Source organism: Barbus barbus, assembly GCF_936440315.1.
Source record: "Barbus barbus genome assembly, chromosome: 2".
In the NCBI taxonomy this organism is placed as follows: Eukaryota; Metazoa; Chordata; class Actinopteri; order Cypriniformes; family Cyprinidae; genus Barbus; species Barbus barbus.
The window spans coordinates 19,726,816-19,744,031 of record NC_136730.1 but is presented as its reverse complement, the minus strand read 5'-3'; the positions used below and the strand labels follow the sequence as shown (position 1 = coordinate 19,744,031).

General features: G+C 38.3%; 2 protein-coding genes across 6 annotated transcripts in view; one reads left to right on the top strand and one right to left on the bottom strand.

Annotated features, from left to right (window-relative positions):
• Positions 1-3,019: 3,019 nt before the first annotated feature.
• On the top strand, positions 3,020-9,098 carry LOC306884511 (acidic leucine-rich nuclear phosphoprotein 32 family member D-like). Its single transcript, XM_079440435.1, has 8 exons — positions 3,020-3,350; positions 4,556-4,620; positions 6,624-6,773; positions 6,885-7,007; positions 7,202-7,397; positions 7,490-7,602; positions 7,691-7,745; positions 7,852-9,098. The coding sequence occupies exons 1-8, from the start codon at positions 3,335-3,337 to the stop codon at positions 7,914-7,916; spliced, it is 783 nt and encodes a 260-aa protein (XP_079296561.1). The 5' UTR covers positions 3,020-3,334; the 3' UTR covers positions 7,917-9,098.
• The window catches only part of LOC306884463 (coronin-2B-like), a 49,901-nt gene continuing 41,719 nt past the window's right edge, over positions 9,035-17,216 (bottom strand). For 3 of the 5 annotated variants that reach the window (XM_079440337.1, XM_079440338.1, XM_079440339.1), the window contains 7 exons: positions 16,109-16,225; positions 15,358-15,462; positions 14,326-14,422; positions 13,628-13,740; positions 12,136-12,226; positions 11,902-12,041; positions 9,947-11,790 (listed from right to left, as the gene is read on the bottom strand). In XM_079440337.1, coding sequence (XP_079296463.1) covers positions 11,623-11,790; positions 11,902-12,041; positions 12,136-12,226; positions 13,628-13,740; positions 14,326-14,422; positions 15,358-15,462; positions 16,109-16,225 — 831 coding nt within the window. In that variant the 3' untranslated portion in view covers positions 9,947-11,622. Of the gene's footprint in view, positions 11,791-11,901; positions 12,042-12,135; positions 12,227-13,627; positions 13,741-14,325; positions 14,423-15,357; positions 15,463-16,108; positions 16,226-17,216 lie in introns of all 5 variants that reach the window. The other 2 variants (XM_079440336.1, XM_079440335.1) reach the window with 2 other exon arrangements.

Below are 17,216 nucleotides of genomic sequence, written 5' to 3'. Positions count from 1 at the left end.
CTATCAAAGGGGCAGTACCTTTGCAAAACACCTTTGCATCATTATCATTCACATTTGTAACTTAAAGGTACATATTGTTCTCTAAAAAAACACATATCAGTACCTAAACAGTACATATTAGTACCTTTTGAAAGGGTACCACCTCAGTGACAGCTTTTGTACATACATATAGCCTTGTTCAAGTATCCTAATGGATAAAGAGATTGTAATGATTCTCATTTTCTATCAGTAGATTCCTCTGGGACTATTTAGCGAGACATGCATTCATGAGCCCCTAATACAGGCCTCGCCAGCATTATTCATACTTTTCCAAAAAGACTGTTGTCTTGTTTTCTTATACTGCCATCGTGTGGTCAAAATATTTTACTGGAACTATGACTCAATAAAGTACACATTGTCAATAGAAAAAGGTTTATTTATAAGGTTGGAGGTCGTACTTAGCTGTATGTATGATGTAACAGCAAATTTGCCATCATGTCAATGACTGTACATTTGTGTGCTAAACAAGTTCGACATATGGGCCTGTGCTATAAAAATAGGAAAATTAAAATTACACTTTACAGTACTCTATACGAGTACGGTCATATTTAGTGGATATTTAGGTTTCATAAAGTCAACCAGTTAACGGCAGAGAGTAAAAAAAGATATGAAACCGTTCAGGCGATTGTGTCGGGCTGTTGTATTTAACTAGGAAACCAGAAGATGGCAGCAATGTGTGCTTACAGAGAAACGATAAGAAAACGGAATGAAGTTTTGTTTGTTTGTTTCTTCTTATTATTTTAATTTTATGAAAAATAAGCCTTATTTTTAAACCTTAAAGCGTATTAATAGTGAATGGTCATAATCAATTGGTCACTGAAAGCATGTGCTCCATTTGCTCAGACCCAAATACATATCCTTTTCAGATGAATCCTCATAATATGCCTAATAGTACTGAACAAGTTTCTTTAAGAACGCGGCATCTATACATTTTGTGTAATTTAACGAAAATAGGTTATAGAAACATGAATTAGAAAAAAATATCAATGTATTTTCATGATTCATCCAGAAATCATAATCTCATGTGGCATAGTTTTCAGCCTATGAAAGGCTGTCATCTAGTGGTGTTTCAGGAGAATGCAATCTTTACACATGTTGACAGATAAATTACACAACCTAACACATGGGTCAGCATTTATTTATGTCACTCTTTCACCCATATATTTTTGGTGTTTAGTGGACCTTAAATTATGAAAGTGAGTCTTCAACAGCACAATTGAGAAATCGAATAAGTCACAGGTCAGATTGGTGGCCTTGTGTTGTAACATTTGTATCTAAAGCTGTTAGATTTATTATAAAAATGCATATCTAATCATATTCCATTAACTTGTAATTGATACATGGAAATATTGTCGAGACAATCAAGTTTCTAAAGGCCAGTGTCGTAACTCCATCATGAGACCACCTTCACAGAGTTTAAAACAGGATGCTCTCCATGCAAATGTTTCACAACCAGTCTACTTCAATTTTGCATGCATTCTCACAGCACCGGCTGTAAGCTGCCCTCTATCAATGCCCTGCAATACACAAAAGGGATAAAGTGTGGAGACAGATTACTGTCAAAACCCTCCATCCAGGAGAGGCTTCAAATCAGAGCAAAGCAACTCTGGTATAAAAAGCAGCTTCTCCTAATGTATGCTTAAACAGCCCCTGCACTAGCCTGTATGGAACACTCCCCAAATCTCTCCATTTACATGTATGTCGTTATCCAATGCTTTCTTAGCAAAGAGCAAAACATCAAAAATGCACATACAGCATAAGCAGGATTTAGCAGGTAGCTAAGGCCTCAAGAGTTTGAGATCACTAACGAAATTATGCAGGAAGTCTTTCACCGATTGTGAAAACAGTGCTAACACAGTCAAAATAATTGTTCAGGGGCATTATGAAACATTTTTCAGTTAGGATGTCATTTAGAAAACTAGTCAGATCTAAACTGAAGTTTCTTTATTACAGTCCCGGGTCAGTTCAGAAACGCCCTGAAACATTAGTCAAATCAAGCACGGTAGATATTCAAATGTAGTGGTTTTGTGAGAAATGCATGATAGTCATGTTAATAAACTGCATTATTTGCAATTGTGTGAATCAAATAAGGTGCATTTAGACAGGGTTGTTTAACTAACAGAATCAGCTGCCAGAGAGTGGTCTGGTGATTCTTTCGTGTAAAGAAATTGTAGTATTCAGTGTGTGGCATACAGTTAAAGAAGTCTAGCTATGATTAATTCCTGGACAAGGAGTGAATTTGATTGAACTTGCTTTTAATGTCATGAAGTATGCATTACATTTGTGACTACACATTTGTGACATTATGATTCGGTTCTGTCCTATTGTCTGCACTTTTTAATTTCATTTTTGCATGTACAGTGCTGTTGTGACAAATAAAACTTGACACATGCTACTCCTGTTTTGTAAAATGTAGCGAATGCGTCTGACGCTGCCTCACAAAATGACTGAACTCGTGTAACGAATATGGTAATAAAACAAGATGCATTGTTTTAAAGTGGCACTGGCTGATGATTAAACAAGTCACGAGCTGATCCTTGCATCACCCTTTTAGCATTATAGCAGATGGTGTAAATGCTCATCAATCCATCTGTCCTCTTAAAATAACCCCGCGTTAAATGCCTTTTATGCAAACAGCTAACCCTTCTCGGTGGTGGGTCACATGATGCACGCGGTCTTCTTTGTCACTGTGAAAACGACAAAGTCTTCCGCGCAAGAAATAGTTTCCTGAAAGTGATTTCTAACTGGCATGAGCAAACATGTTGGTGCACGTTCGCTCATTTTCTACGTTTTGTCCTGATGACGTTCCTCGCCTTTCACGTACAAAAGTTAGCCGTCGATGGTGTGAAAAGGAGCGAATGTGTGCGTGTGTGTGTGCCACAAAGCGTGCGAATACGATTTGGCTCTGCGCACATCGTGCACGCACTCTGCAATGCAATCCACACACACAGTTGATGCAGTACTGCTAGCAAGGGCGTTCAGACAACGAGTGTGACACACCCAGAGGAAAAATGGTCTCAACTAATGCGCAAGTACAATCAAAAGGGCTTGAGAATAGCCTGCTTGCGCGGGTTGGAGTCAGTGGCCAGATCGAGAGAAGAAGATTTTTTTTCCTGTTTTCTTCAAGGGCAAAATGTCCTGGTATGAAGTGATTTCGAAATAACGTTGTAAAACGACAGAGTCGCCAGTGAAATGCGCTCTCTCAACAAACAAGCCGGTGCACTTGTGAAAACAATCATGCGCCAAGCAGTTGCTCTACAGTTTTTTCTAAGGGGTAGCGGAGCGACATACAGACATGACATCAAATATAGGTAAAGTCTATTGCTTTTTGTTCGTTTTAAGAGTCAATAAATGGTATTATAATTATTTGAATGTGATGTATTTTGCGAGTCAAGATGGCGCCGGAGCACAGTCAGGTGACCTTGTTTTTTTCCCCCTCAATACCAACAATAGTCAAAACGAGAAGCGGAAGTGAATGCTCCCCCCTGAAATACGATTGGCTGGTTTGAACTGTAGGAAAAAGCGTGGGTTCGTGGTTGGAGTGGGTTATGTGGCAGTCAAGTGCATGTGACAAACTTGTTTTTAATAAGACCAGTGGCTACTGGTAACTTATGGGCTCTGCTGTAGCGGGGCTCGTTTGTAATAATTAAACTACGTCGATATGTGTCGTATCACCGCTTATGCAACCATTCACTGGTTCGCGTTGAAATATTATGCTTCATCTGTTCAAACCATTATAGGCTATTATTTACATATGGGCGTTTATAGAAAGAGGGCTAACTCGTTTAAATCCCACACTGCGTGAAATCCCCTTTATTGTGACAAGCAGTGTGAAAAATCCCCAGCGTTCACTGCGTAAAATAGAAAAGTAATAAAGATTTAGCGCAGATAGTCTCGGTGGTCGCCGCCGTGCATTCCCTCCAAAAGGGGGAGGGGTCGTGTTTTCCTGACGGTCTACCATTCATCAGTCCAAAGTGACTGTACTTGACTGCCAGGAAACTATGTGCTTCGAGACAGAAAGCAGTAGTTTGACACAATATTTAATACGTGCACAGCCCTCACTTCCACGAGCGTTTGTAACCAACACGCGTCAGTTTGTTTCAAAACGTCTTCGTATTCCTGTGACTCCTATTTCCTGGTCTAATTGTGGATAAAGCCACTCAAAACTAAAGCAACTAGCATACCCCTGTTTAGTCTCTGCGCCTTCGGCAGTTCGGTTGATTTTATCGCATAGATGTCACCCTAAAACAGATTCGCTGGATCAACCTAACAGTTCCTGTAACCCCACCCAGTTTGTGATCGACCGCTGATTGGTCGGCTGTGTAGATGTGAGTATTTTCACATTCCATTCCGCGCTTCTAATTGGTCACCGGTGACGACAATCCCACACCCAACTCCCATCCACTGAGGCATCAAGTTTGTGAGACTCGCAATAGCTAGTTTAAGAGGCTATAGCTGAATGTGCAGCAAAGACTCCAAGTCTAACTGCGCTCTTTGGTTTAAATCACTCTTTTAGAGTTCAGTAAGATGGATATGAAAAAGAGAATTCACCTGGAGTTGCGGAACCGGACGCCGTCAGACGTAAGCATCTTTATTAATTGCTGAGTGATATGATTTTAATAAAACTGTTGGTTAGAGTAGTTCTGCGTGGATGGACAACGCTAGATGTGCACGCGTCAAGTTGATGTATTGAATGAAAAGTTTGCGGCGACTTTGTTACAAGCCTAGAGCCTTGGATATTGTTATCGCAGTGTGCCTATAAGTTCAGCAGTTTTACTGGCTATTTTTCCCCAACTTTCGCGAGACCTTTTGGTGATGCTGTGCTCGGAAACTGCCAGAGCTCCATGCATTCAGTGTATAAACAAGGGAAGCGGCGTGAGGAGCCATATTTGTAACTTTGTAGCCCCTGAACGCGCCCTTTTCCTTTGCATCCTCAGTGCTGCAAAAGTCGCCTGCCGTCAGTTCATGCCTCTCTCACACTTTCGCACATCTTTTTCAGTTCAACATTCATACTTGCCAGTCACAGTGGTCGTTGGCCAGTTCGCTAACTTGTTGTGGGACGCATTTTTGTGAATTGCTGTGCAGGCGATTTGGCAGATAGCTTGCTATAACCCGATCGGTCAAATACATTTCGTGGCATCTCTCCAGCAAAAGGCTTTTATTGGGGGATTTTAGTCTAAATCGAAAGTATTTACGGTTCTCAATCAAAGAAAAGTTGTGAAAATACTTAGGCGGGATCTTTTCGAGGGCTTCTAGCGCGTTACTGATAGTCGCCTCTTTGATTTGGATGGAAAACGAGCGCATTTGTTGTTCAATCGCGGTATGGAAAGGAATCGTGTCACAGCATATCTAGTTGCGTAAAGGTGCCCAAACCTATTTAAAACTGCATTATATGTCGACGACATTGCCAGAATGCAAAGACCAAATCGGCACACTCTCTTTCTTAAATGTCCTCCGTGTTTTTCTTACTATATATCAATTCTCACAAGTGTAGCGACCGTCTCTGATCAATTCCGTGCAACGTTATCAAGGTCCCTGTTATTGCCCCTTTACGCATACCCAAATACGCTGTAATAGAGCTCGTAATTAAAATGTCATAACCGTATTCTGAGCGCCTCCACTGGCAGGATAAAGTGATTTTCAGCCGTGTGGCTCTGCTTGTTATTGACACAGACTGGGCGCTTATGTGAGCGCTACGCAACTTGAAGCTGCGCTCCTCTAGTTGCAAGATCTAGGACACGCCGCCATTTTAACCCGCAACAAAGACGCACGATATTTAATCGAGCAGAGAATCGTTGCCGCCGTCTCTATGCTTTGAACCGACCAGAACCGTTGAATATATCGAGTCGACCGTGTACGAAGCCGGGAATTTCATTTTTATTCCGTGAAAGTCGATACCTTTCGCTTAAAGAGCGACTCCATTGCATTATCATGCGCCTCTCAGCCCCTCCTACTCGTGAATTCTTGGGTCCGTCCTCGTGTCTTTGCTCTTCCAAGACAATGTAATGCATTTGTGTAACACCCAGGCTATCGTTTACGCGTCTTTACTTTGCTGTTCGAGCACGCACTATAGTAAAAATGCTCTACCCGCAGGAAAACCATGTACGCCGCTTGTTGCGGAGTCAGCCATTTTGTTGGATAGGGAGTCAAATGTGAGTTTTTGTCAAAGCACCGAAACATGCACCCCTATCTGCTACTGTAGACCGCATGCTGAAGTAAACTTTACAACTGAATGGCGCCCGACGTGTTTATCTGCTACCCCCCCTCCCCCCCCCCCCCCCCCCCATTCTAACCTGATTTAATATATTCATATTGTGTTAAGAATAGATGTTTTTATTTTTTTCCAAGTATTTGCTGATAACTGTGTGATTATATAGAGAAATATTTCCCCAGATTTTATTTTTTAATTTTTTTTTTTTTTGCTGTTTTGGTGGGTCAACATGATTTCTGTAAACACACATGGTGCTCTTGGCATGCTGCAAAGAAACCGTTCTTGCTGTGACTGAATTTAAGACTCTCAGGTGGAGACTAACAAGTGCTGTATTCGTTAATCATAACATTTCATTTCATGTGCCCTTTGCCAGGTGAAAGAGCTTGTGCTCGACAACTGTCGGTCAAATGAGGGCAAAATTGAGGGCCTCACTGATGAGTTTGAGGAACTGGAATTTTTAAGCACAATCAACGTAGGCTTAACATCAGTCGCCAATTTGCCGAAGCTAAACAAACTCAAAAAGGTAATAGGTGCTTTCTTGACCACTACTTAAGAAGTATCAAAAATATGTTTTCGGATTGTGTGAAGTCTTTGCCAGTCTTTTTAATATGGCACTGAATCATGTTTTCCACAGCTCGAGCTTAGCGATAACAGAATCTCAGGGGGTCTGGAGGTACTGGCAGAGAAGTGTCCCAACCTCACCCATCTCAACCTCAGCGGCAACAAAATTAAAGACCTCAGCACCATCGAACCCCTGGTAAGATCCGTTTATAGCATCATAAGAGGTGTAAACAAGTGGAGTTGATCACACGTAATGATAACACTGTTGAGAGACTTTAAAGTACTGTTATTATTAACGTTCTTGAATAACACATCTAAATAATTTATAATTATTAGAATTTTCCGCCAATTTATAATTATTACTTTGTCCTCCTGTCTTTATCCCAACAGAAAAAATTGGAAAGCCTCAAAAGTTTAGACTTGTTCAACTGTGAGGTGACAAACCTGAATGACTACAGAGAAAATGTTTTCAAGCTGCTCCCTCAGTTGACATATCTTGACGGCTATGACAAAGAGGATAAAGAAGCACCAGACTCTGATGCCGAAGCTTATGTCGGCCTAGACGACGACGAGGATGATGAAGATGGTATGTTTCAGAAGAGTCTGACTGACACCGTGCTTCAAGATGTATCAGTTTTTAAAGAAATTCATTTGTCATTGACCTAATTTTGTTTGCAGAGGGAGAAGAGGAGGAGTATGATGAAGATGCAGCTCCAGAAGATGAAGAAGAGGGAGAGGAGGATGATGAGGAAGAGGGAGAAGAAGAGGAAGAAGAGGACATCAGTGGAGAGGTTAATGCTGGAAAATATTGCTGGTTCATTTTTTGTTTACAAATACACGTACATGGTGTCAATTTGTGCCTCTTTCGCATGCTTTCAGGAAGAGGAGGAAGAAGAGTTAAATGACGGAGAGGTAGAGGATGAGGAAGACTTTGGTAAGTGAATAGATGAAGTGTTTGTACCACCCGTGAAGTGAATGCTGTAAGCAGCGTGAGAGTAAGAGTAAACAAAACTTCTGGTCCTCCTGTGTTGTGTTTACAGAGGAGGAGCGGGGTCAGAAGAGGAAAAGAGAGCTGGATGAAGAAGGGGAGGAAGATGATGACTGAACATGCACTCCCACCATTGTGATCTGACCGTTTAACCCCTGTATATCTGTCCTATTGTCACTCTGCGATGGTTTGGGAGGTATTCAAATGGTAGGGGATGGTTAGTATAAACAAGGACACAGTTTAAATATTTGTTTTTAGCTTTTTTGTTGTTGATGTTGTTGTTGTTGTTTTCTTTTGGTTTGGTTTGTACTTTCAGTTTGATTCCCTTCATTTTCTCCAAAAGCTCTTCAAATGGCTGACAACACAGTGTGGAAATTTATTATTGTTGGAAAAAAAGACCAGTATGCTCTTGTAATTTTTCCCTGTCTTTACTGTTGATGCCTAAATGCTGGTGATGACTTATGTATTAAAAAAGAAAAAACAACCAAAAACCTTTTAGAAGTGCATGGCTGACTCTATTTTAAAGTTGACTACTGGATTTCAAGGAAGAACATTTTCTAACCCACTTTTTATTGCATCATTTATTTGTATATTTTGTTTCTTTGGTGTTTTCATCACCACCACCACCACCATGTGACGTGCTGTTTAGGCTTGAAGAATACATCATGATGTCTGCTTGGACATGCACAGTTCAACCTCTCAATGTGATTTTTTTTTTTTTTTTCTTTTTTTTTTTTTAAATGTAAAGAGCCGAATGTCTGCCCTTGTCAAATGAGCCCTAAACCCCTTCTCCCTTTTGTGTGGATAGTTCAGAGGTTTCGTGTTCTTTGTAAATAATGACCAAATATATTTTTTTTTCTGATTCCCTTTGATAATGGCAGACATTTTCACAAATAATCTCAGTTGTAACCATTAACTAATAAAATGAATAAAAACGCAAGAGGCTCTATAAATTGAAGTTCTCTGTTCTGACAGCCACCGAAAATCCACTTATTGTAATTAGATGTGATTACATACTTGATCAATAGGTTATGTATTTGAAGTCTTGTGCAGAGATGACAAGTGTATATCATCTCGCCACTGATAATGCGGGTTAACTGAATATATGACGTGAAAATGCATTGTGAAGCTCAGGGAAAATAGCTTGTATATTTTTGATGATACATGACTGAATATTGTGTAAATATTCAGAAGCATCATGCCAATTTAAATAGAAAGCATTCACAATTTTAACTGAGCTGTATCCAGTTGTCAGATCATACTGATTGAACTTTTTTATTAAAAGAAGACTTAAGATTTCACATGAATAGAAGTCAGCATTTTTGTTCAAATGAATATTTACTGTATAAGCGTGTGCTTTTGTTAAGATGAGCATGAAAGCATTGCAAACAGAGTAACTGAGGTGTCTCTTGCAATCTGTGGGAACAGATTGTCATTTGTGTGTGTGTGTGTGTGAGATCGAAGGTCAATTAAGCTAGTCTCAGTCTAGACAGTTAGATTTGATGTACCGTTCAAGTAAATTCAGCTCAGCACATTAGTGTTTTTACCTTGCATGCAATTACTTTTTGTGCAACATGCTTTAGTTAGTCAGTTAATCATAATGAATAGTGAAATGCAGAGTAGTGATTACCAATTAATGTTCTTCATTTTAATCAAAGACAAAGGTTAGCCTAATGTCTTGCCTCATAATTCTTCAGGCATTGTCAGCACGAAATATTTCTACATTAATTGTGCTTGTGTAGGCAGTGAGCACCTTGTCTGACACCAAATGAAAGGGGCCTGAGTACAACAAATATTCTGGCACCTCGTACTGAACAAATTAGTAACCACTTCACCTCAACATCTAAAATGATGCATAATTATAAGGCACAAGATTTGGAATGTAGCTGCTGGCTACATAACCTGTTCCTCACAGTTTTGCCCATTTAGCTAGGCCCAGTGCTATTATTACCCAGCGGTTTCTAAGCACCACTGCTTGTGTCTGAACTGCTCTTTAACATGTTAACTGTGTGGTCTGTTTCATGGCAAGTGTAGGCCTGTGCTGAGATGAGCAAGGCTGTGGCTTTACCGCCCCCTAATGTCAAAACACCTAAAATGCACTTTCTCCTCAAAACGCGCTATTACTATGCAATAACGAAGCAAGAGCTGCTGGAGTTTGTGTTATTGTTTTATGAAGCAAAATATTAACAAAGCTTGAGGGTTATACTGTTTTTATTAAATAGCGACAGCAGGAAAATGTCAAACACTCACTAAATTCACACTTTCCTTTTCGTGCTGGTCGAGCGAGATTATTTATAACCACTAGTTCATTTAGGTACCTGGATATATACTTTAAAAGGGATAACATTTGAACACATCAGCTCAGGCGGTCGAGGAAATGTGCCATTCAACTTTAAAAAACGAGCTGGTCCAGTTTGTCCCTCCAAAATAAATGTTTTAAATCATAATTAATAGGTTAACCTTTAGAGAGCAGCGTGACTGCACCTGGAGTGTTTCGTGGGGCCGTGGCGCATTATTTGTCCATTTTGCAATAAAACATTTGAAAGGGTTTACATTAAAAGTTCAAAGCTGAATACAATGCACTTTGTAAGAGCTTACATCCCATCTGAGAAGCAATTTGTTTAAAAGGGTCAATAATTTGAATGTTACAGGACGGAAAGGATAGCCTACAGTAAATTCATGGTAACAAGCTACAAACCTGAAAACTTGAAACATTTCATTTGAAGGTTTGAACTGAAAACGGAAATCAATAAATAGGTTTGATTTAAATGCTCATTTAAAAAAAAGTAACAATGCTTAATTATGCTTTATAAATCACAGCCAGTCTTTAAAATGAAGTAGCTATCATTCATTCAACTTACCGAATCAAAAATGTAACCATTTCTGTCTCTCATTCTTTAATTCGTTGAACTTTCGTTTACTCGCGTCCTCTTTAAACTTTACTTTCCTATGGAACTACAGTGTAGGTCTCTAAAACTACATCTTTTACTAATTAATTTCATAACTGCATTTTACAATTTGTGGCCTTTTTGAATGTTTGGTGCAAAATGTAATTTTTCTAAATGTATACTTAAGTTTAACTTAAAAACACATTTGAATGGCTTCTATGAACAGATTTGAACATATTTCACATTGCACAGTGTGAGAACCATCTAAATTATGTGAAGCTACAAATTCCCCAACTTCTATTAGTACAACCTTCTGAGGAGCATGTCAGCTGGATAAATATCATCTGCAGTGTAAGATTACTGCACTGTGGTGTTTGAGTTTCTACATTAAAACGGCACTGTGGGTCATATCAAAATGATGCAATAGACCTAGTGTTTACATGAGATAACAGCTTGATGGGTGAAGCATGTCTGTTTGACCTTATTATAACATGTTTCTTCTCTATATGGAGTTTATTAAGCTGTTTAGAACAAGGCTAAGTAGCACAAAGAAAAAAAGAGATATAAATAATTATATTAATTAAATTTAGTCTACAATTATGAGATGAGATGATAATGCAAAGAATAGCTTGTACCAAAACCAATTCATAGAGAGAATCAATCCACTGCAGGTAAACTGACAGTGACTGAAGGTCACGTGATGGGACAGTTTTCACAGGGTTAGTGAATCACCACTCCAATAAAGTCGACTTAGCACACAGCAGCTGTGGGGTCAGAGCGAAATGCTGCTTTATAAAGACAAGTGCTTGCTCTCCTGTGGTCTTAGAGGAGGGATATTGGAGTTTTAGGCAAAAGGAAGCCTGTGTGTTTCAGCAGTGCTCAGGGCTTATAGTGTGTCACTTTATGAAATCAGTAGACACAGCACAGATCCAATGTCAAATGCTGCTACCATTGCTGCTGCTGTTGTTATTGTTGTTGATATTTGGGCTGTTTCTTATGTTATTGAGCTCCAGCTCAAGCTGTCGAATCTTAATGTCCTTCTGCGTAAGTTCGTCCTTCAGTCGCCGCAACTCTTCCTGCTGCCTGAAGAACATCCGCAAGAGCTGCAGAGCAAAACGTACAGGGTTACACACATATATAAACACCTGTCAGCCAGAAACTGTAAATTGTCCTTTCAACAACCATAATAAATCTTAACAGAATTACAGAAACACCTCATTCTCTGTACGGGGAGGCACGTTTTCTAGCAGGTCAATCCCATTGACCACTCCACCCTTCTTCTCCTTCACAGGAGCCTTGAACACCAGCTTGTTTGGTCTGTTGTAGCCCTCTTTTAAGGACATGAGCACCGGACCTAGATGTGTACATACAGACATGAATTCGATTAATTTTAGCCTTTGTCTTTCTTTTCAAATATTTTTATTCTGAAAATAACTGCAGGTCTTCACCTCGGTTGATTCCACTGAGCCACTCATCGGCAGACAGAGCAGGTTCTGTCCCAGGAGTCATGGGATATATGTCCTCCTGATATGTCTCTGACTGCAAAGAAAGAGGGTTTTAAAGTTACTGTTCATTTACTGTTATTTGTACAGTTAGATTTTAGTTTTTCATTAGATTTAGCTGATGTGTTAGGCTCTGGGCAGGTAAATGTTCAGTCTAAACTAATACGTGGAATCCAGAGGCTCACAGAAAGAGCACTATTATCACTGTGATCATTCATTGTGCAGAGCACTTAGGGATTCTCCCGGATGTGTAATTAGTATACTGTGAAAAACTTTGGATGAAAAGGTAACTCAGTATCTGAGTGAAAATAAACCCAGGTATTCAGGCACTTATTCTTACAGGTTCATGTTGGTTTGCTGAATTGCAAGGCTTCTGCTACAAATAAAGCAAAATTACTAATGTTTTGAGTATGAGTAAAACTAGAGGTTTTCTAAATATTTAATGCCTGTAATCTCCAAATATGATGTTATCCTTCCTAAATTATAAAAGGCAGTTAAAAGTACAAAGAATATGTATTATTATGTGATAAATAAATGAAATAAACTGTACATGTGTTGTTTTCCAAATTAAATTATAGTAATAAATAATTATATATTTGCCTAGTCATTTTACTAAAATAAAAAAACATATATTTAAATATTACAACATTAAACATGAAACCTTCACTGTGTATTTTTTTCTACCAAATATTAAAGAAATGTTTTTTAAAATCTATTTGTACAAGCATGTACATAAATATCAAAGCAGCTTTACACAAAAACTGTTCAATAAAAATGGCAAGTTAAAGGCAACAGTGGTAAAAAAAAAAAAAAGATATCAGATATAACATAAAACCAATTATTGAACATATGTACGCATACATAATATGCATAACCATATTCATACTGTTAAATACAATTATAAATGTAATTTCTTTCCCTCCCACATATTTATAACACCCTCTTGTTGCATCCTGATTTTAAAACCCCTGGGTTAAAAGGTTGGCTGATTTGCCCTCTATCATGAATAATAGATAGGTATCAGGACCGTTTGCACTGAAACAGAACTGCCACTGGAATTATTGGGGTATGTTTTAAAGTTGTGGTGTTGATAGGAGGCTGTCTCTCCCACTGTTTTTAAAGCCCTCCAATAATGGGCCAACCTGATGCACAGAGCACAAAACGGACATGCTGTGTGTCACATGGAGGTTATTACATGGCTCACTACTCTCATCTCACTGAGGCGCGGTTACACCAGCAGCAGAGAGGTGATGGATTCCTCCATCCTGTCAGACTGCTTGCTTAAAAAGAGACATTTTGGCAGGATACTCAACTATAGATCTTACACAAGGGACATGTCTAGCACAAATTTCTCTCATCCTTCAGTGTAACTCTCAATGATTCATTTAACTGGGAACCGTGCACTGTGAACTAATAGCTTCATGGTGCTTGTGCTCACCCTTCTAGGTACAATCATAGAGATTGGCTCAATCAGGCCCTTTAGAGTCACCAATTTATAAAACCTGAAGACTTCACACGCTCCTACATCCAGCCCATGCTTTGGCATCACTCCTATCAGAATACACACATGAGAGAGAAACGTATGAGAAGTTGGCACTGGTAATTGGCATGCTTATTCTTGGTTTTATCTTGATACTGAAGAGACCATAACAGAACACATAGTTGGTTTATTAAGAGAGGGAACCTACTGAGAAAATAAAAGTGCTAAGGTTATACATACAAAATTCCAGGTTTAACCCTAGACTGCATAAAGACATATTTTGCATATTTTTGTTCATTAAAAATAAATAGAATTCTGTGATATTCTTTATATTCCTCATAAAACTATTATCATTTACATATTTTGATCATAGATTCAGAAATAACATTTAGAATGCTGTCAAAGTGAACAAATGAACATTATCAACAAATTATTTTCTTGATTTCATTGCACTGAAAATTAAGAAAACAAGGATGCTTTCTATGAAGAGAACTACTGAATCCAACATGGGCCATTTTGATCCCCTTTATCAGTTTGTGTAGATGGTTTTGCTTTGGGGTTTTTGCATTCTAGGGTTAATTTGGGAAGTTTCCTACACCCTTTTACAGACGTTGCTGGTGTAGTGTGATCATCGAAGGCTGTGGATTCAGCTTTACCGAGCCCTTTCTGTGGTGCAGGGGACCTGAACTCCATGAGATACTGCAGGTAGGGTTTCTCCAGGGTGATCTCATAGTACCGGATGTTCCCATCACCCTGCAATTACACCGTCTTAGTCAGTTCAAACACAATTACAGTTTTTTTCTTAGGTGATCATTTGTGATGGCAGTTCAAGTAACTGCTATAGCAACGTATAATGCCGTATGGTGCATCAATATGTCTTTTCAATTTATAATTAGAACAAAATATTGATATATCTCATTTATTTCTAAATATACCATTCAGCAGTTTGGGAATAGTATTTTTTTTATGTTTTAATGCTTTTGAAAGAAGTCTCTTATGCTCACCAAGGCTTAAAATACTATAAAAAGTAATACTGTAAAATATTACAATTTAAACCATCATGATAAAACTTTATTTGAATATATTTAAAAAATAAAATCAGCAATTTTCAGCAGCCATTACTCCAGTCTTCAGTGTCACTTGATGCTTCAGACATCATTCTAATATGTGACCCTGGACCACAAAACCAGTCATAAGGGTCAAATTTTTCAAACTGAGATTTATACATCATCTGAAAGCTGAATAAAAAAGATTTCCATTTATGTATGGATAAGATCATATGTTAGGATATGATCATATTTGACCAGATTTTCAAACTATTTGAAAATCTGGAATCTGAGGGTGCAAAAAAAATCTAAATATTGAGAAAATCGCCTTTAAAGTTGTTCAAATTAAGTCCTTAGCAATGCATATTACTAATCAAAAATGTATCTTTTCAATGATGATCAACATGATCTTTACTTAATATCCTAATAATTTTTGGCATAAAAGAAAAATAAATAATTTTTACCCATACAATGTATTTTGGGATATTGCTTCAAATATAGCCGTGCCACTGGTTTGTGGTCCAGGGTCACATTTGAATTGGTGCTCAAGAAAGATTATGTTGTTAAAAAAAACCTTACTGACCCTAAACGTTTGAACGTCTTGCATTACAAGCATGTAAGTATCCTTATATGAATATGTACCTTGCCTGCTAAGTAGAGCATATGTGTGTCTGCATCATAGAAAGGGAAAAGCAGCCCTGAAAGTCCATCAATCTCCTCCTCAATGATTGGCATGGACAGATCCTCCTGTCATGAGAGACATTGTGGTATGAGAGCAAATATCTTTGAATCCAGATTTGCAGAGAGCAATTTTCCCATTTTACAAAATATGTTTTGCGATACAAGGCTTTCTCAGAACCCTGACAATGTACTAAGAGCAACGCAACCAGCGACTTTACCCACATTCTCTCATTACTGCAGTTGAGTGTAGCTGTTTAGCTACACTTACAAAGAACAATGAATGTGATTATCACACAATAATTACAGGGAAGATGCTGAGAAGAAAACATAATGACTTTCAGCATGGTAATCTTTAGAGTAATGCAGACATCAGGGACAAAGTGTATTTCTGGATGAGTTTTGGGAATTAATCACACAAAAACACACATGCATTTGTTTTTCTGTCATGGTGAAGTCTTTCCATTGACATTATTAGACTGAACTAATGATATATTGTAACCCCTAAAACTACACAAACCCCTAGCCCTGACCCTCGCAGACACGTTTTAGCATATACATTTTAATTAAGGCAATATTTTGTGTTTATTAATTTGTGTTCCTTACAGGGACCATTGACTGGTCACAGAATGTAGGTGATTTCAGGTTTAACTACCCTTGTGGGGATGTTTGATCAGGTCAAAACCTGACCCACACACACACAGGTTCTTCTCACCTGGTCCCAGAGAGCAATCTGTCGTGTGTTCCAGCGAGACACACCTGTCGTTAGGAGTCGTTTCATGTTGCCTAGGAACACAACACGGTTCACTTTGTGGTTTTTAGCGTTCGCCTCCTGCTTGACAATATAAAACAAAAATAAGTAAAATTTTACTCAATAGTGCGTTTACACAATCATGCATGAAAAATTATAATTATTATATAAATTAAAGAGTGTTTTACTCTCTGTGTATGGTCTATTTGTTAATGAAATATTTTTATAAATAAAAAAATGCAATACCATTCAAATATATATATATATATATATATATATATATATATATATATATATATATATATATGTATATATATATATTAAAGAAGTCACTTATGCTCACCAAGGCTGCATTTATTTACCTTAGAAATACAAAATAACAGTAAAAGTAAAACAGTACTATTGTAAAATATATATAAAAAAACTGTTTTCTACTTTAAAGGTGGGGTAAGCGATCAGAGATGCTGTCTACACTGGATGCTGTGTGGTGCGACAAATCTCTGACAGAAAACCACTGCCGCCTTCTATTTATGACGTGCTGACACAAATTTCAAATGATTTTCAACGGTCGCTTTGTCGTGTCCAGTGTTGGCAGACTTTAGCTGTTGTGGTGCGCCGCGTCCGGTGTAGACACGGTGTTACTCACTTATCAGGAAAAAACAAGGCAACCTCGACGTCCGATCACAGGCCTTCCGCTCCTTGAGTTCTCTCCAGCGCTGGAAAGCTAATCCGATATTTACACGGGTCCTACTTCTTGCCTTATCGTTCCGCAGACGTTTTCCTCTTTTGTTTTTTATTTGCCATCTCTATCTTTCTGTTGCTTGGCTTAGCTGTTCAATGAACCCTCTAGTCTCGCCTTCATATCATGAATAGACATGCCCCTTACTGCTGATTGACTACAAGTTTGTTTTGGTACTTGGCCCCAAAGTTTTTGAAAAATTACATACGCCACCTTTAATATATATTAAAATTTTATTTATTCTGGTGAGGGTAATACTGATTTTTCAGCAGTCATTATTCCAGAAATCAGTCTAATATGCTGATTTGGTTCTCAAGAAACATTTTGTATTAT